Below are 21,364 nucleotides of genomic sequence, written 5' to 3'. Positions count from 1 at the left end.
ATGTTTTCCAGAAACGGATTAAGTGGAATCTCCATCAATCTTTTAACCGACTTGCAGAAACGTAACCTTTGGAATTGTGGTTGTGACAAGTATTTGTTCTTTTCATTCCATCAATATTTGGCTTTTGTCGTTTAGTGTAACTTTTATTCCTGTGGTGGATCATTTTTTAGTTATCCTTTTGTGTTAAGCACGTATAGCAATTGTGTTCTGAAAAAGAAAAACGTAACAGCGACAATCTGTAGAAAAAAGAGACGGGAAGCCAATTCATGAATTGAGGACTTTCCAGCAGAGAAAAAAGAACCATTTTTCATGAAATTCCCACGTGGAAATTATGTTTTTGTTGGAAATTATTTTTTTTCCCCTCGACCAGTATGAGCTTGAACCCTTATTGTAATTTAGCACATAAGGGATAGAAAATTATTGAGGTAACCATAATGTCCATTAAAGAAAGCCGTGTGTTAATGATTACTGGTTTATAGCTGAAGATAGTTAATGATAGTGATTGACAAGCATGAGGAGATGTAGCAAGAAATACCTGTCTATGGAGTTGAAGGGGAAAAATCAGCGGCGCCAAGCAACATGACTGATGATAAGCATAGAGCTCACTACAGGTCAAATTTTTCTAAATTACAAGACACCAAAATCTGACTAATTGACAACTCATATTCACAAGCATACAAAATACTGGCAAACACATCGAAACATGACTGTCATCAAGCGACAACTTGATTTGCTTCAATCTGCTCTAGAGATGATTCTTCTGAGTATATTGCTTAAGAATGGAACTTTTTCTGAAATATTGATGTCCTGATGCTACTCTTCTATATTTGAGGTGTTTGACAAATCTCCAGAAGAAATATTTTTGTTGGATCCACTGCAATAATCTCACAAGCTATTGCTATCTACTGATTCCTCTGATGTAGGTTCAGCAATGCCCTGACGAGCGGATAGCACCTTATCAAGGGTTTGATCAGGAACCTTGATTCCAGTAGTCTCCATATCTGTGACAATTGCAATGGCGGCATCCACTTCCCCAAGATCAAGACACAAGAAGATAACTTCATCATATATTGGGCTGAATCCATTGCAAGGGGAAAAAAAATATTTAAGTCCAAAACTTGTGGCAAACCATTAACCATTTCAGGTAGAAAAAAGAACAATCAACTATATATCACACACAATAAAATGGCCAACTACCGGCTATGCTAGCAGATAGTGAGGTTTGAGGTAACAAACTAAAATCTTTAATTCAGTAAATACTATCCTTTCAACACTGACATATGGATCAAAACAAATGTTACCTTCCAAACGCATAGCCAAGGCTATGTGTTGTCTGTAAGATTGTTAAAAAGGATGATGGTAGAGGAGCTTTGATAGCAGCGCGGAGTATCATGGCACAATCGCCAATGGTTGGTGTCCCGCCTAACTGAATAACCTGAAAATGATGGCATAAAACATTCAGTTGCAGGTCCAGAGCTTATAATGGTTTCTAAATCTAGGAGCGCACAATCATCACGTTTCACAATTTTCTGTTTTAGAGGCAGGGAAATGGGAGCAGAAAAAATTTATAAAGGAGAATTGTCTGTAACAGTTAAAGATAGCCAAAAATTTTCTAATGATGGTTTGGCTGCATCTGTCAAAGGCCATAAATATTTACATTCTTATCTACCATTTTTCAGAAGACTACTTGTCTCAAATTTCTATGAAAATAGATACAATAGGTGACAACATAGCCTTCTCTTAAAAATCCACAATTCAGTAAATGATAGCTATTAAGATTTGATAAGAGAAGATAAAAGATTAAAAAATTTGCTAATCACACTAGAAAAAAAATATGATTCAAAAGAACTTGCAAAATGTTACATTTTTAGTAACATGAAGGTCCATAAAACGATGTTGACTAGTTGGTTTCATTATGTTTGAAGGTTGTCATACATGGAACAGCAGGAGAGCTTAAATATATAATATTTTTAAAGAATATCTATAATCAAAAAGGTGATAAGGCTCTTGTACCTAGGACAAGCAAATAAGCAATGCAAGGTCCCACATACCTTGCACTTTGAGCAACTATAAAGATAAAGAAGTCAAGAAGTAATAGGATTGCTAAGAAAAGCTAGAATAAAAGTAGAGTTAATACTTAACAGCAAGAGCTAGTAAAAGAAAAGCTAGACAGCATAAAAGTACATAATAACATAATCGAGTTAAATAAACTCAACCATCACAGCCAAGCAATTGATGTTGATCTTGCTCCTGAAAACAAAATGTCCATGCTTATATTAATTGATACCTTGAGATGGGTACTTATACTCACCACCCAGCAAATAAAGAAGCTCAACAGAACGTGGAGAATAATGCATAGCTTATAACCAAGAGCCACTAAACATGATTTCATAGCAAGAAATATAAAGGATTGCTTAGCATCCCATTTTTGAACTTTACACATGTTGACTATGGAATGGAATGATCGTGTGAAGAGTAACACTGACCTTGATGTTTTAGTAGCAAAACATAACTTAGGAAAGACCATATTTGAGATGACAAAGTAAATGTGGACATCTGATGTGAATACTAACATATGGTAAGCTAAAAAATGGCAGAAAACTGCATGAGGTGATCGAACATGCCTTTTGCATGATTTTAATTGCTAACTCTACTTCCCATTCTTGGGACCATTTGCGAGGCTTTTTATTTTTCAGCTCTCTCTCCCAAGACCAACCCCAAGCATCTGCAATTGTGAACATATCTGACACATCAAAAATTCTTCTCTCTCTCATGACCTTTAATGCTTCAGTTACATCCTCTGGAAACCAGTCTTCATCATCATCATCCTACATTAGTAAAAATTGAGATTGCATAATAGATGAAAGTTGGTTTAAGCAAAATTTATACAAAATAAAAAAAAAACATAATGAGGAATAGAAATTTAACAATCTGGCCCATAATAGTTAGAAACTTAATAAGGACTCCCCTTGTTTATGAAGTAGAAAGCAATGAGGATTCTGATATATTCTTCGTCAATGTTATTGACTTGAGAGGATGAATGTGCCTTGAATTATTCCTTTTGTTTACTTGGAGAGAAGACTAGAAAGGATGGGCAGATTTAGCATTTGGACATTTTATCTCTCTTTTGTTTCTTCCCATATAAAAATGGAAATATCTTGCCGTTTTCAATCTTCACCTGAACATCCTGGGTTTTCTATTGAAGTCAATGAAGGATCACCAATCCCAGATTTCCATTATTGTCTTCCCTTTATTGTTTTCTCCTTTAAGTATGCAAATCCAATGGACTTGTGTTAGAAATATTCTTTTATCAATTTCCTTTAAGAATAACCTAACTTTATGAAAATTTGGTCATCAATATATATGCAAAAAAATTCATTAGCAAGCCAACTTGCAAAATGATAACAGTTAATATCATATACAAGACTTTGCAAATTGAAGAAACCATAGGCATTAAGTTTGAGGGAACTGCACCATAAAATGTACCTTAGAAAATAGTCAAAATTTACAATTGATTTGTACCATCACAAGCACTTGCAATGCAACTAGTCATTCAATTAACAAAAGAGTCAAATTGATAGGTACTATATTAGAAATCATTAACCAGCTACCCGATTGAGGTCATTATTTGAGGTATAAAACAATTTCCAGATTAAAAAAAAAATCATTGAATAGCTAGCGTAGTAAGTCAATCCATTTCAAAAGTGAAACCTTAGTTTCATGTTGTCGTACAGTCACGACTCATGATACCATTTTGACCCAAGCTTGACCAAGCATGATTATCGAAGGCATCACTTTTACAACCTTTAAAGATTTGTGATGTTTACTCAAAAACTATTCTGACTTGCATGAAATTGACCAAAGAATCAAAGCAAATGAAGTCACATTTAGATGGCCAAAAAAAATCAAGAATTTGATGCTTCTGGAATGTTTATGGGGTAAATTATAGGCTACGAAGAAGAACAGAAAACAAGAATAAAAAAGCCTGCAGGAAGATGCAAGCAATAAAAGATACAAAAAAGAAGATATAAGCAATAGAAGATTTCGAAAAATATTCAAAAAGCTATATTCTTTTAATGATATTAGCAGACAGCATAAACTCTGGAGTAAATATTTACAGTGACTAGTAGTGCATCTGGATGAAGAATTACTAGGTCAAAGCAAGCATTTCATTAGTGGTTAAGCATATGAAATCACCCAGACAAACCTACGCATTGTGTAAAAATAAATGTAATCTGTAATAGGAACAAGTATGAAAATTCAAATTTGCTTATACCATGAACTTAATGTCATCACATGGATGCAAGAATATGTCCATGCCCTATAACCATGTGAAACCATAACAATCAAGGGACTCGCTCAAATACAAACATACAAAACTTAGTAAACACTGGACTTTGCTTGACAGAAAGAAGCAGAATATCTAAGGAACCATACCTGTCTGTGTGTATATTTATATGGATTATGCCAATCACAAACCGGGGAGCTATAGTGTGTGTATCAAGACATGTACAATGATGAAAGATTCATAATATACAAAGGAAATATATAATGGCAAACCTCTATTGATGCTCGAGCAACTCTTGTTCTTGGTTTCTTTGCTGAAGAAGTTTCTTCTGAATCCTTTAACAATTGAACGCCAATCATTTGAGGAGGTTTGGCTCTCTCAACTTCTTTTTCTTTAGTTATATCACCTTCTTGATTTTCAGTTTGTTCAACAACTTCCTCTTCATCTACCTCATCTTCTTCTGCTTCTTTTGTCCCATCCTCCAGAGGATCTATATCATCTGTTACATCAAGAATTTCAGAATCTGATAAATTATCCTTCTCGTGCACATTGGTCAAACTTTCACCAAGAAAACGGCGCTTCCAGTATTCTGTATTTCCATCTTGAAGTTTAATACGTGCTATCAGTTCATCCACTTCCTCATCAACCTGAAATGAATAGAAAAAACATATTAATCCAATCATACTCTACTTCATTTTCTCCATATGAGGAAAAGGGCATATGAAGTGTGAACCAAGAGATATGCTCTTGAAAAGAAATGACAGCTGACAAGTACTAGACAAAAAGCACAATTTTATAGATTTGTTTCACATGATGATTATAAGGAATTTTCTACAAAAAAATGAGGAAATATTACTTGCCTCTTCTTCTTCCTCCTCTACAGGTGGTACCCAAAGTGGGCGGCCACGCGAACGGTTTATTCTTCTTGCCTTCTGCACTCTCTGGTAGAGTACCTGTCTAGTTCCATCTGTAGGCAGATCTTGTGCATCTAGCTCTTCCTTTAGTTCTGAGACTATCATTTTACTCGCAGCCTTTGGTTTCAAAGCATTTTGGTTAGGTCCTTTAATTATTTTCCTTAATCTCTCCTCCACTCTAATATAATCAGCTTCTGAAGCATCACCTAAAATGGAAGGTCCTTCATTTTTTAAGGTTTTCAGAAGCTTGCGGTGGTAGATCTTCGACTCCTCAAGACAACACTGTTTGAAAGATGTTTCTTTCGGGTTTGAATAGGCAAAACCAAGGGCATCTGGATCTAAAGGTTCTTTTCCCCTTCGTGGCACCCACCGCTTGCGTTCTCCTGTAAGCCCACCTTCTGCAACATATCTGTAGATCACAAGGAACTCGATATGAGTGAACAGGGGCTCAAAATATGATATAAGTTCATTGTCCATGTGATACTATGATGAAACTCTACATTGAAACACCTGGAGATCATTAGAGAGCATCCTCAAATCCCCAAATCAAAACAGTGATAGTTCCACAAATCAGCAATTCACAAAATGTGGGATCTGTTATGTGGTTGTACTCATCTTGCGCACAGACTTGTATGAATCTCATTTAAAGGGAGTTATTCAAATACCTATAAATTGTTTGAGGAGTCCTTGTGTGTCCTCCTACAATCTATTGTCAATTTATAGATGACACTTCTATAAAGACAGGAGCAGATTTCCTGAAATGCAAAATCCAAGTGTTTGATTTCTTTAAATTTTCATGCTAGGATCAAGAGAAATTGAAATGGCTATGTTATCATAGCATGAGAAAAAAAGCATGAGGACACCACATGTTACTTTAAGGTATAGTGATTTAAACATGAAAATTGACGTGAATTGTTAGAGCCTCACACTACACTGTTGGACAAATGATAACACTATTGGGTTACTGAGGGGAGGAACAAACACATTATGGAGAAGATAAGATTGCATGCTAAGAAAAAAACACCTACCTTAGATACTCAAAGAGTAGTCAACAGAATGATTATTTGTTGAGCAGGTCTCCATCATTCCTTTACAATTTGATCGACAAAAGATAGCATGGATAGAAAAGAAACCATCATCTAATTATCTGAGTACATTAAACATTGATTTAGATGCATGCATGGAACATAGGGAGAAGCTTTGCCAAGAAATACACTCCAAGTCACTTTGTTAGATATTGTGGTTAGTAGATTGTCAACATAAAGAGGCACAGAGAAGAATATAGTAAGGAATGTGATCATCTTTTATGAGCAGAAGACTAACTCTAAAGACTACACACAAAATTTAAAGCAATATGTATCTACTCCTACACAGGATTGCCTACCAGACTATGACAATTGTTTCAAAATTTACCAGTGAGAAAAGGTCTGTGTTGATGAAAATATGCATGCAGAAGAGCAAAACATGAATGTTGAGCAACAGGAACAATCCTACAATGAAAAGAACATCGAGTGTTGTCCATCAGCCAGATATAGTAGCACTTAGTATTGTTTGTTTGCATATCAGAAAAAACCAAAGAGCTTCCCCAAGAGGCACAATTTTACATGGATAAACATCCATGGATTCAAGCCATGAAAGATAAACATCCTTGACTCTAGGTCATGGAAGATTAAACAATTATTTAGAAGTAAATGGCACACAATATTTCAAAATTTGTACCTAGACTAAGCAGTTAGCCCACTATATAATGCACATATGGGGTTTACGCTAACAGTTTGTAAAATATTTAATATTAATAAAAATGGGCAACATAGATCTAATAAAGTATGTTTATCAACACAAGCAATTCATCCTTCCACAAAGAAAGAATATATGACAATCATACAATACAAATATATATCAATATTAATCCACAACATAAAATAGATTACATATGTAAATAGTAGCTTATAATTAATATAAATAGTGTTTAGCACTAGTAAAACAAGTGTTAATTTAATACTTACATGTTACAAGTTATCAAATAGAATAATTTCAGATTTTGTTTTACTTTACATGCAGACCACATATGAAATAAGGATCCGCTATGCGGTCTGCTTCTAAATCCGCCTATGTGACCACATGTATGGTCAGAGCAGATACTCTTTAAACATGCAGTGATACATGAATTTAGTTCACTTATCATATGGAAAAAAGCATAGAAACAATCCACTAACAAATGAGCGCTCATGCTGAAAAGAAATAGCAACAAAGAGCTATCATAAACATCTCTCTTACTGGACAGATTTAAAACAAAGAAAAAGCTACTTTGATGATGTCTTCTCTCCAATTATTAACGTCCATTTGTGGTATAGCTTTGCCAGATTACTTGACATAAGACTCCATTCTGGCATGATGAACTTAACTTGTGGAGATACATATGGAGCAGATAGAAGGATTTCTACTGCATGGTAAAGAAGAGAGATGTGTGGTCTATAGTAAGCTCCCAACTGCAGTATAAGAATTTGATTCTTGTTTACTAAACATAGGTTAAAAGTATATATTCTTGCCTAATGTATCTACCTAAGATATCTATGAATCTAATTATCCTGCTACTCTGTTGATGTTAAGTTGATTACAAAGCATGACAGTTTTATGATTGGTTTGCTGATGTGTAAGTTACTTGATATGTAGAATCTAACACTAGTCAGACATATATTGTTTGACAGAAACTGAAGGGTGTCCTGTAGCTAGTAACTTTAAGTCAAGCAAAGACAATAGTTAGATTTCAGAGTTAGAAACCAAAAAGATCTAGCAATTCCATATTCCTTGATATCTAGATCATTGATGTAGCAACATTCGTTACCAGATCAGATATTGCCCACAGAATGAGAGTCGTGAACAGATTTCTTTCAGATCATGAAACAATTCAATGGATTTCACAAACACAATTGCATGAGGAAGTTTGATCAAAGTGGGGGTTATATTTCCAAGATCACCAACAACAATATATGTCTAGATTTTTATTTGGTTCAAATATTACAACATAATTAAAGTTTTCCTCTTATTCTAGATGACTGGCAGAGAACTAGGATATGCCCTCTCCCATTTGATTAATGGATCATGTCTTCTCTCATGGTTGTTTTGCTTTTTATCCATCAAGGGCATTTTCCATGTTATCCTTTCGTAATCTTGTGTGTGGTATATGTTCTAACTATGAAATTTACAAATTTATCATCAATAACAGTCTGGCCAACTTATCAAGTTATAACTACAGAGTTTGTATTATGAAACCCAATACATCAAAGCTTCTACAAATTAGATATAATGTCATAATTTACACAATGAAATAACAAGCGTTTATGAAAAACTGAAGGTAAATATATTTTTCATTCCATTGTGACTAAAATTGACAGATTATTGTGATACTACCTAAAACAATACCCATTATAAAAAATGAGGACAGTACCGGGCTATATAATCAATTTCAAAACCCACATCTGCTTCTTCTTGCAATGGTTCTATCCAGGAGCTCACAAGTGTACGATATTTTCTGCTCACAATCATAGCCCGCGGTGCAATAGGTTGATTATCTTTAGCCATTGCTTCTAAAGCCTCCAGCAGCTCAACAGCTCGTCCTGGTTATCCAAGTAACTAAATATGTGTGGTCATAATCTCCATGTCAATGAAACAAATCTAATTGAAATTATTGCAACAATCTTACGTAAATAGTGTCAGAGAAGGATCAATGCAAGTAAAACAATAAGCAAGCAGAAGGAAATTGCTGTAACCCATCAGCCCTTGGGACACATCATACTGAGATAAACCAATAAAAAACATATTCTCAGCAAATTACCAATCAAAATCTAGCGTTCAGAGATTTAGGACATATAACTAAAAAATAACTAGCTGATTTTGAATGCTTTAAAACATTGCATGATAAATCATATGACACAAGCCATAAAATTAACAACCACCAAAAGTTGAGTAGATGGAGCAGAGAGCAGCAATGACTCAATGCTAGCTATCTTAATCAAAGAAATTTTAAAGTAATATTTTTCATTATCTATTTTGTTTCTCAAAAATCAAGCTAGAATTATCTTTATAATTTTCTTTCCATCCAAACAAAAGGTGGGAAACTTTCTTTCCTGGAGCAAGCTGAAAGGGGATCAATTTCCTTCTTTCCCTACAAACTGATTTCCTAACCTCATTTCTCTCACCTGCACTTTCCCTCCCCTAAAAGAAAGCACACCTGAATGTACCAATGTTATATCACCTACAACAACAATATGATACACATGTTCTTTAGATAACTTCATATCTCAAAAAATTATATTTAAGCTCTATTTGATACATAAAGAATATTCTCCAGGAAAATATTTTGCATATTTTCTATCAATAACCTCCTCTTTGCCCTCCATATCCGGGCAGTCTAACAAGCTGACAAGTCAGGTAGGTCAAGCAGGTTGAGTTAGACAAGTCACACATGTCGGGCAACTAAGCATGCGATGGGATCAATAGGTTGATTAAGCCAATCAGACCAGTTGGGTTGGACGGGCTAATTAAGGCGATCAGATTATTCAGTCTAATCAATTTGGTTTCGCCGAGCAAAGCAAGCAAGCGAATCAAGTCAGTCGAGCTAGGTGAGCCAATCAATCTAGTTGGTTCGGGTGAACTAGCCAGTCTAGTTGATTCAGGCGAGCTGAGTGAGTCGGTAGTCCAATAAGTCATGTCAGTCAGGTTGGTCCGGTAGGGTAGGGCAGGATGAGCAGTCTATCAAGCTAATTGGCTTAGCTGAATAGGTGGTCTGGTGGGTTGGGCGGTCCATCAGACCAGGTTGTGGCGACCAATCCAATCACAGCAGGTGGCCTTGTTCGGTCTGAAAGGTCGGTGAGTCAGGTTTGACAGACTGGGTAAGAACTAAGAGCAGGTTGGGTGCTTGCGCAAATTGGTTGGTTCTGTGCAGTGTCCGAATCAGTCTGGGCAGGTAGGCTGGTCTATCAAGGTTAGCCAGAACAAGCATCTAACCTACTCCGCTCAACTAGCCTAACTAACCAACTCGCCCAACCAGCCCAACTAGGGGAAAAGGAAAATGTCTTCCCCTCTATGTCAAAGCCAAAACAATTATTTTCGCATATTTTAGCATCACATCGAAACAATAGAAAATAATCTATTTTACTTGAAAACGTTTCTCCCATGAAATGTTTTTCTGCAAACAAGTTATTTTCGAGTAAGCAAATGGAGCATTAGTTGAAGATATCAGTAAACATTAGATTCCCATAAATAAGATTAGGACACTTTCTGCAGGGTGACTAAGGTAATTTATAAAGGTATTGAAGAATAGCTAAGTAAATAAAAATTTCTGTAACATGAGCAAGAATATGAATTCATAAAGCTCAAGGAAAAATCTATGATGAGGTTACTTTATGAAGTTTCAATTTCAATACAATTACCATGCATATAAAACTCATGTCTCAATAAACAAGCTCAGAGCCTAACATGTTTATCAATAGATTGTTACAAAAAGTTATAGTACTGTCAATCAAACAAGTACCTTCGCAGCATAAAGCTCGCAAATAGAGTGACAATGGATCACCAAAATTTCCTTCATTATACAAAACCTTTGTGCCTCCAGGAATATTCTTAAGGGCTCGAAAATGTCGAATTGCTTCCTTTACAACACAATATTTTGTAAAACACTCCACCATTAACCTAACATACAGGTAATTATCCATCAATTCAACGGAAACTGAAATACAATGAGTCCAGCTAAGAAAGAAAAGTATCAAATCTTATTTCAAGGAATTTTGTGAAGATGCTCGATAACCAATATAAAAAGATAATTCTACAAGTAGAAGGAAAAAAAACACACACACAATTAAATCTACGAATCTCAATACAAGAAAAAGCGACTGCAAGGAAAATAGGTTTATCAAAAAGGATTGGCTCAATGCATTATTTTGAGAAATTTTATTTCTGAAGAAAAAATTCACACACTCTTGACTTACAGTCTTGGTCCTTTGATTGTAGGGTAGATAGAACCAACCCTAGATAGCCTCCCCTATCTATGTGTATTAGATTGATGATATTTTCAACTAGATTATTTTATATTTAGAGTTTAGGCCCCATGTTCCAGGTACCAATGATGGAATTCCATCCTCCATAATAAAAAACAATAATTTCTGATAATAAAATACTTGGACCTTTCAAAGCCATAGCAAATTCAATTGCTAGTTGATCAACAAGCAAACCAACTAATTATTGGAACTAATAAAACCTGTAATTGTCAAGGACCTAATTGAATATATGAAAATCCTATTTCTGAAATATCATATAACACAAGTGTAAAGTGTAACTTTCCATTAATGAATAATAAACATATGTAGGGTACATAGAGCATTAAACCCTAATATTTTCTCCATCAATTTCTTCATGATATCAGAATCCTCATCTTGATACCAATTAGATCCCCAATCTCATGATCGCGGCAACAGCAACTTTGCCTGCTCGTGATTAAAAAGCCACTTGTACACGGACTGAGAAAGAATGACATCTACATATATGAGAGATACTAGAGATTGCACAACTCACGAGAGGAAGAGGGATTGAGCATCACCTCCCACTAGTGAGATAACATAAGAAGACTAACATGGTTTGGCCCTATCAATCCAACATCGATCATGTACAAGTGAACAACTTTGCATATAAAAGAGCAACAATAATGACCTACATTATCCTAAGCCTGGGTAGTTTTATCTATGCATGTTTATATTCATTATAGCAACTTTACAAGTTACACCCAAAGATATGTAATATTTTTTATTGGGTCTGAACAAAGTCAAAGAAGAAATGCAAGCAGAGTACTGAGGTGGCATTAAAGATAAAGTGAAGGAGAATGTGAGGTGATAAGTATGAGATTCATTATTTCTTTTCTTGTAGCAATAAACAGATAAAGTCAACAATAAGATTTTGGATCATAAAAGGTTCTAGTGTTGTAGCAATAGATTGATGGCTCTGATATTATATTGGATGATGTGGAAAGTACAATCAAACCACAAGTCCTAAATATATGTATTAGAATAATGTTACTTACAGTTATGATCTTGTATATTTACATAATTATAAGCATATCTTCAACACACAAATGAGTATATTCTTCAATATGATGTATATGATTATTTCATGCATTAATGTTGTGAAATGGCATCTTAAGCCAGAGCATCCTAAAGTTCAATACTATGAAAAAAAAATTAATGAATTTACTTTGCTTGGTTTACACAAGACTCCTAGATGATGTTAAATAACTTCTCTGAGATCCTGCAAAACCACAATCCGAGATCAGAAAAATCGAAGAGATAATTTGTATAAAACAACACCATGCATGACTTCTTTGGCATGTTATCTGGAAGAGCAAATGCTAGACTGTTAACACAACATGCATTTGATGTCTATAGTATAAAATTATACATAAAAAACAGAATTCGAAGAAACTCATAAAGCAAAGTGAGAGAAATAGGGAGATCATGCCCTTAAGAGAAGAATATTTAACCCAAGTGGTTAAGATAAAAGTAAAATGACAGGAAGGGAAATGCCTAATAAATGTAAAAGAGTAGGCTAGATGTAGTTGGAATTTTCAAAAAGAAAAAAAAAGAAACCAATAACGGAGACAATGTCTTTACGCATAAGTTTTAACATTTGGCTGCAAACGCTTGTGATCTTCAACCATCATCCCAAGTAACTCAGCAACATCCTGCACCCTAAGGTCCAATGAAAAAATAGCAAACCATCAGCTGCAAATGAGAGAAAGTGTAACATATCTTATACCCAGAACTTGGCAAAATACTAATTTTGTATATGAAAGTGTCAAATTTAACCACGATTAAAATGGCAATTACATGCAGATTGAACAAAAAAAAATAATGGAGCATAACCTATCTCAAACATAACCAAATATGTCATATAATAACATTATCATTTAAATTTCAAGAAAATTAAAACCTTAAATAAGCCCCATGAATCCAATAATTAATTTAGACTGAGTTTTTTACTGGCAGAAATAGTAGCCCCTCTAATCCTATACCACATAGCAACTACTGGTTAGATCAAAAGCAAACAACAATTAGTTATCTGACACACAAATTACTATAAGATGCACTACACAGTGATGCTTGTCAATCTCTAAAACCAAATAACAAGTTATGTTTATTGTTGGAGTAATGCACTCACAACAGTCAAGTAGATAAATCTAAACCAATCCTTTTTACATGAGATTTAAATGGCAGAAGTATTACTAACTGATATGACCTTACAGAAAAGGTTAATTGTGAGTTAAAATTCATATAGTTGATCCCAGAAAAAAAAATCTGCTCTGATCATGACTTTTGAGGAGTGTTAGAAGTATGGATTGCTTAATAGGGCTATTGTTGTAGCGGGTTTATTCCCACGTTAGTAGTGCTGGAGTTGGGTCTTATCATGCATAGCACTTCTCTCATTAATTAAGCAATACAGCATTTTCCTTATCATCAAATTCTATAACACATAGCCAAGACACTAAGTAGGAATATGACAATCAGCAGCAGCATATGAAAGTTTAAATATGAGTCTAACACCAGCTTTTGTGGCAAACACAGTAACATTAAAAAAAAATCAAGTATGAATGAGAATACAATGCTCGAGCAGCAGAAATACCTATCATAGGATTCAGCCCTAGTATATGCCTGGATCACCCAGTTATAAGTCTCAGTATTGGGTTTCATGTAATCTACAAAACAAAGTACTAATCAGGAGGAGCAGAAATGAACAACTATTAGTTTGTGAAGGCGTCTTTTTTTTAGTGTCATACAAAATGATTAGCATACAACAGAATTAGAACCAATTTGTATGGCTAACGGGCGGAAACAACACATAGTATCACTGCAAACTTCATGATATCCCCACCAGTATTACACAATATTCAGCAAATATTGATGAATCTAAACAAGTGTTATGAAAGCAACCATTAATAGTTCAGCATTCAGATTAAATAAACATTGCAGAACAAAAACAAGGATGGAAAGAGCTGACTGATGTTAATGAATATAAGCTCAAAAACTAGTGTCAGTATGTACGAAATCAGAACATATTGGTAGAAGTCTGACGAAACATCTGTATCAATATAAGACCATGCACTTTTAACATGCCATGAATAGCCATAGTGAATACCTTTATGGCATAGACAAAACAAGAATCTGGGTAAAATATACTTTCTTTCGAGATTCTTAATCCATTAACATGTTACAGATAGCACAATCGAGATGCTCACTTAAAGACTCAAGGATAAAAAAAGTAACCAAAGAAATGTATATGTCAATTTAAACATGACAAAATATTAGCAGAGACAAACAGCTTTATCCACAAGATCTTCACCTAAATGATAGGTTTACTAATGTCCGTGAGTTTTGTGTGTCCAACAAAAGACAGATAAAAGATCATTTACAATTTGTGGCACAAAAATGTTGAAGCATCTCCTGCATGCATCTAATCTAAATAACCAAGGGAATCTAATAACCTAAAGAGCATCATCTAAATGAAAAAAATTAAATTTACGTTAGAATACGATCTGCACCTTCGCCCCCATATTCCATGTTTTCAAATGTTGAAAAAGCTATTTCTGGAATTCCACAATTTGCCTGCATCAGAATGTCGAGGTAACTACAGTTTCTACAGAAGCATGTTCATAAAAACAATAGAAAGTGAAATTTGGTTCGTAGTTTCCATCATACCATGTAGCAGGAAATTACACCTAAATCCACTTCATTATGCAAGTGATTGGATTAGAAGGTTCACATCTAACAGCCATTATACTTGTATATAATTGTAGATATTGTCTCCAGGACTTGTGTGGCAAATGCAATCATGAACTAAGGAGACAAACGAAATCTTAAGTTGCATATAGATAGATTACTCTGCATACCTAGGGTGGCATATAGATAGATTATTATACATACTCTGTCAAACACCCGAAGGTCATCTCAGATCAGGGAATAAGGTTATGTATAGTTGTTGACCTACTCAAACTTTAACTAAGCAATATGATCATTTTTTTTTTTTATTAAAGAAGATGATTACCTGAATTTTTCAACAACTTCATCAAGCTAGCAGTTGAGTTTTGTAGGAAAACAATACATGGTTGTCTCCAACCATAAGAACACCAACTTCAACATACTAGCACACACAACTGTTCTCAACAAAATATTCCCAAAGATTAATCAGTAGTATAGAAGGAATAACTAGACTGGCTCTGAAGATCAAGAGTTAGTGACAAAGAAAACAAATTAGAAAATGTTTATGTTTTAAAAAGTGGATTACACTGCCGCACATGCAGTTTCAGAAGGGGGCGCTTATGCAGAAGCCTAAAGCTAACATGCTTGTATGTGTTTGTGTCTTTCCAAAATGCATATGAATTTCTTAGGTTCATTGATTGGGTATTTCTAATGAACAAAAGACATACTCTAATGATTTCTCCATACTATTACACATTGCTACAGTAGATTAGCATGCATTGTTATATTTCTGTTTCATGTATTGTAGATTGCATAGTCACATATGTAAAATATGTTATTATTTAACATGTTGGGTGATAATGTAAATTTCAAATCAATTTGTTATTTGTAGCTTGAATTGCATAGAGAAATTTGGATTCTAAGTTAAGTCAAATTAAAGCTAATTAAAAAAAAGTCAACAATAAGAAATAAGAGAGGGAGTAATTAAGATGAATAAATAGGAAGCTCATGTATGAGTTTCAATAATATTTTGGTACGTCCTCAACAAAGAGATTAACAAAGATATCATTAATATGGTAGAGGGGATAAAATGGAGAAGTGATTTTCTTCGCATGCCCTTACAGTAAAAGGACAATTTTTTGCAGTTGCTTTGTGGGTCAAAGTTTTGGGCCAACTAGAAAACAACATGCAAAATATTATCATTGAAATGAAAATACTAAGATGAATGTGTGAGATTATTAGCAGATAAATTACAAATACAAGACTAATTAGATGTATTCGGAAAAGATGATGATTTGAGAGAAAATATATAAAGATATTATGATTGTGGACAACTAAATTCTATAATAAGGCAAGTTACATAAATTTGAACTGAAAGTGTGAGGGGTAAAAGGAAAACAAAGAAGCAGTTATTTTATATAATTAAAGTGTTCTAGAATATCTAGGATTTACAAGTGAAATCACCTAGTATAAGTTCATTAGCAATAAGATACATGTAGCAGCACAATCCAACTATACAAGTTGATTAGTTAGGCCCCATGACTTGTTGTTTATTAGGTTGATAATAGTAATATGAAATGAATATATCCCAACTTGCATATGTGTTCACATACTGCATGTCTTATACATCAACACTACTACGAATTGTCTATACAGACTTTTTAAAACCTTGGAACAACCACATAATGATTGTTATAGGTTTTCAAGTCTTCAATGTTTAGTTTTCAATTAGTCTCCAAATTGGAGACAGATTGTAATTACATTAGATCTTAAACTCCATGCAAAGAGTACTTTATATAATTAGCTCATGAGGTCCAAAATAGAAAATAACTGGTCAAGTTATACCTCATCGATGGAAAAAGTTTAAATTGGAGTCAGAAGGAGACAAAATCTAATATACAAGACATCTGAACCTCAAAGTTTAAGAGGGACTGTGTATCAAAATAAAAGTCTGTAATTAGCATTGCTCATACAGAAAACAAATATGTAGCATTAGAAATTTATCACTACCTGCACACTAAGAAGACAGTTGAAATGAAAAGTTGTTGCCATTCTTCCTGCAGCCTCCATCTCATATGCAATAGTCAAAGCATTTGAATGGTCTCCAGCTTTGCAGTCTTCTTCAATTAAAAGATCATAAATTTCATCAGTGGCACGCAACCCGGCTTTTGCACCTTTAAGAAATACATTATTGGCATCTTCTAGATGGTGGTTACGGATGAGCTCCTCTAAATTTTAAAAAAAAATGTAATTGATAACTGTAAAACAAGAGAATATAGCTAACAAATCAAACTATGGTATCCTACCAACAATAACCAGCCAAGCTTTCCGGATATCATACTTTAACTTCTCCATTGCAGCCAGAATTTCTAAGCCCCTGGTTGCCTGACCTTTGGATCCAAACAAACGAATTAAAGCAATAAAAGTTTCAGGCAAAGGGCGTAAGCCTGCACTTAGCTCTCTTCTAAATGACTGCATCTGCATGATTTGCAATTTAGTCTAGTATGAGAATGTTGTAAAGTGAGACCAACATAGACGAATAGTGAGAAACCAAAGTATATATCATATAGAAATGATTTATCAGAAAAAATGTCATCAAAAGTAGCAAATGATGAATAAAGAGGTGACATAAACTATAGAGAGAATAGAAATAAAAATATAAGAAAATAGTGTTCTTATCAATCTCTGCAAAGACGTGTTCTATAATGCATTTAATGAAACCTATCATTTTATATTTAGTTGATACAAAAATTCTTGCTATTGTATATCATCTATCTTAAATTTTATGTCCAACGGGACAGATATTATGTTTATTGATCTCTAACTCATTGTTGTCTTAAAAAATAAATAGAAAAAAATGCTAAAGCATTCACATACATATTCAACGTAATATATGATTATTAGATAGAAGAGAGATAATTTTATACTAGACTCTTCATCTACCCCTCATGTATTGGTGTAGGACACCTGACATGTTCACACAAATACTTCGAGTTAGACACAAATACGGCCACTCAGCATGTGTAACAACTTCTATAAAATATTATTTCAAATACCAAGATCCATACCAATGTTGGTGCACTAAGTTTGTTGGTAGACATTTAAAAGTAGCATTCCTTCAAGTTCTCAATTGCATTCTCCATCATTTTCTCAAATCTCAATCTCTGGAATTGGACCATCTCATTCTCCATCATTTTCTCAAATTTCAATCTCTGGAATTGGACCATCTCATTCTCCATCATTTTCTCAAATCTCAATCTCTGGAATTGGACCATCTCATATCTCTTCGAGTTAGACACAAATACACCTGGTTATAAAAAGAATACTCTGAATAGCTAGATCCATACTCATGTTGGTTACTTATAGTTGTAGAGGTAACATAAGTCATGTATGAGTTTGTTGTTGGATGTTCAAAGTACCATTCTCTCAAGTGCTTATATCGTCTCAAGATCACAAGTAGAAATTACAAAGTATCCACCATCAAGGCCTCATGCATTCAAAGTCAAGTAATTGTTTTCTCTCCCCTTATTATTTGCATTTACACTTGGCTAATGACTGACTAGAGTCATCATTAATGGACTTCTGCAAGGATAGTATTGTATCAATCATAATTCATTTCTAGCCAATCTAAACTGATTTCTAGGCGAAGCTCTTTTCTCCCACTATGATAATAATAAGTGATTTTCGTCAAACTTCCATATGAATTGAATGAAAAATAGAACACAATTAGCTCAGAGATTTAGTAACAAATAAGATGATAATGTGGGCATTGTTTTAACAAACCTCCAGCTCTACTTAAGCTCCTAATGCAGGAACATATATTTTTCATTGAGTGATCACATTGCATCCACTTATGGTTGCATGAGGATTATGAAGTATCAATACATCCCTTAAAACTTAAGCCATATACAAGTTAAATTTGATTTTATTATCATATTTCATCCAAATAAACAAACAAGATGCATATTATATGGATTGCTAGTTATCGTACAAAGCTTCTTTGTAAGCTGCCTTTGTACCAACTATCTTAGATAGATCACATTTCAGATGTGGTGTTCATACGAGAGTGTGTGTGGTACTTAACGGATCAGCCACACAGTGCCAACATAAGCCCTTTATAATCTTGACATAGGGGATTCATCTAGTAATCTTCTCCAAGGTACCTGCCTCATCTAGATGAGGACTTGTATTTTAACCATCATATAAACATAAAAACAAGAATTAGCCGAATTTAAGTCAAATTAATCGATCAAATTTTCATATTCCCATATAGATTTCTACAGAATTCAAGATTCATAATTATGCCTACATTCCAATCTCAAATTTACTGGTTATCCACCAAATTAAGGCTAGTGGAATGCTTTATTCCCAAAACGTTTCTACCTGAGACACTCTAACAACTTCAAAATACATTTCGTTCCTCTGCTTCACAAGAAAAGTCCCAAAGCAGATAAAAACAACGTACCGCGCCCTCCTCGTCCCCGGAAAGGGTGTGCGAGACGACGAGCCCATGGAAAGAACGCGGGCCAGGGCTGAGTCCAGCAGCGACCATATCGTAGATGACATCCGCCACGCCAGAGGAGTCGCGGTTCCTGGCGCGCTCCATGAGCTCCTCCATGAAGGCGAATCTCAGGCCCTTCTCCACGGTCGACGCGTACAGACCAGAGGAATTGGAAGGCGAACTGGGGTCGTCGTCCCTCGGTTGTTTCTTCTTCTTTCGGTATTTCCTTTCCGTTGTCCGGAGGGCGTGGAGGCGGATGGCCCGCGCATTGCCTGGAGCGGAAAAGGCCGGTAGGCAAGGAAATGAGAGGGTAGAGAGGAGCGGAAGCGGAAGTGGAAGCGCCATGGATGATCTATTCCAACTCCGACCAGCCTTCCTCTCGATGCGGTTACCGAGAGAGGGCGTCGCAAGAAGCCAAGAACGGATAAGAGAAGTGAAAGGCTTGCGGGCGAAGCCAGGTTTAAAAATAGAACCCATCATCCGGCCTATGCGAACGGTCGGATTAAAATGCGAGAGGACGCAGAAAAACATGTTTACGTGGACTCTGAAAGTCAATTGGGCTGCCGCGACTCGTGGGCCGGAGCGACGAGAGTTGCATGCAAAGAACGGTTTTCTGCGACGAGAGTTGCATGCAAAGATCTGCAGAGTTTCCTTAATTAGAGAAACATTATGGTTGATATAGAGATGTATTTTTAATATCATTTATTAACAGAGAAAATCATAGAGAAAGAGACAAAGAAGTGGCTAGGGTTTTATTAGAGAGGTAATCACTGAATAATCTCATAATACATAGCATAGGGAAATATATATACTAGAAAAGCAACATGATGAATGACAAAACTACCCCTATCTATCTAATATTATCTAACATCCCCCCTCAAACTCATGATGCATTAAGAGGAAGCATCGAGAGTTTGTTAGTTAGAAAACGAAAGCGTTTAACTGAATGTGATTTTGTGAACAAATCTGCAATCTGCATAGAGGAGGAAACAAAGGGCAAAGTAATAGTGCCATGTTGAAGATGATGACGTGTGAGATGACAATCAATCTCAATATGCTTTGTGCGCTCATGGAAAACTGAGTTATGGGCAATTTGAATGGCACTCTTGTTATCACAGTACATAGGAGTGGATCCAGAGAGAGAAACACCCATATCAGAAAGTAGCCAACGTAACCAAACTATCTCTGCAGTGGAAGAAGTCATGGCACGATACTCAGCTTCTGTAGAGGAACGGGAGACAATGTCTTGCTTCTTGCTCTTCCAAGAGATAAGAGAGTCTCCTAGGAAAATGCAAAACCCTGTGGTAGACTTACGATCAGTCGGGTCACCAGCCCAATCAGCATCAGAGTAAGCATGCAGCTCCAAGGAAGAGGATGAGGGAAAGAGAAGACCCTGAAATTGAGTGTCTCGAAGATATCGGAGAATGCGAAAAACAGCTGCCCAATGCACTGTAGTAGGAGAGACAACAAATTGACTGACAATATGTACAGCATAAGCAATATCAGGTCTAGTAATAGTGAGATACACCAAGTTGCCAACCAACGTACGATATAGAGTGGGATCAGATAAAGGAACACCATCGGAGGGGACATATTTTGCATTAACCTCAAGAGGGGTGTCAACTGCTCAAGTATCAGAGAGACGAGCTTGCTCAAGAATGTTGGCAATATACTTAGATTGAGAAAGAAGATAACCTCTAGGAGAATAAGCAACTTCAATCCCCAAGAAATAGCGGAGAGGACCTAAATCTTTCATCTCAAACTATTGTGCTAACCGTAATTTTAACTCTGCAATCCCATCAACATCATCTCCTGTGATAATCATGTCATCAACATATAAAGAGAGTATGATACGACCATGAGAAGTAATCTTTAGAAATAAGGCAGAGTCGTGATTACTAGAATGGAAGCCAATAGATGT

The 21,364-nt window shown here is 35.2% G+C and overlaps 1 protein-coding gene across 1 annotated transcript; it reads right to left on the bottom strand.

Annotated features, from left to right (window-relative positions):
- Nucleotides 1-484: 484 nt before the first annotated feature.
- Nucleotides 485-19,808, bottom strand: LOC141825738 (uncharacterized). Its single transcript, XM_074713125.1, has 13 exons — nt 19,408-19,808; nt 17,249-17,420; nt 16,953-17,170; nt 14,786-14,849; nt 13,870-13,942; nt 12,861-12,938; nt 10,736-10,893; nt 8,651-8,819; nt 5,149-5,611; nt 4,561-4,935; nt 2,625-2,828; nt 1,302-1,435; nt 485-1,075 (listed from the first exon to the last, which is right to left on the bottom strand). Exons 1-13 carry the CDS (start codon nt 19,786-19,788, stop codon nt 886-888), a joined length of 2,679 nt encoding a protein of 892 aa, XP_074569226.1. The 5' UTR covers nt 19,789-19,808; the 3' UTR covers nt 485-885.
- Nucleotides 19,809-21,364: the final 1,556 nt, after the last annotated feature.

This window comes from Curcuma longa, chromosome 3 (assembly GCF_044706935.1).
Source record: "Curcuma longa cultivar G26 ecotype Majalengka, Jawa Barat chromosome 3, ITB_CL_G26_1.1, whole genome shotgun sequence".
NCBI classification, from domain to species: domain Eukaryota; kingdom Viridiplantae; phylum Streptophyta; class Magnoliopsida; order Zingiberales; family Zingiberaceae; genus Curcuma; species Curcuma longa.
This window is presented reverse-complemented; position numbering and strand designations above follow the sequence as displayed.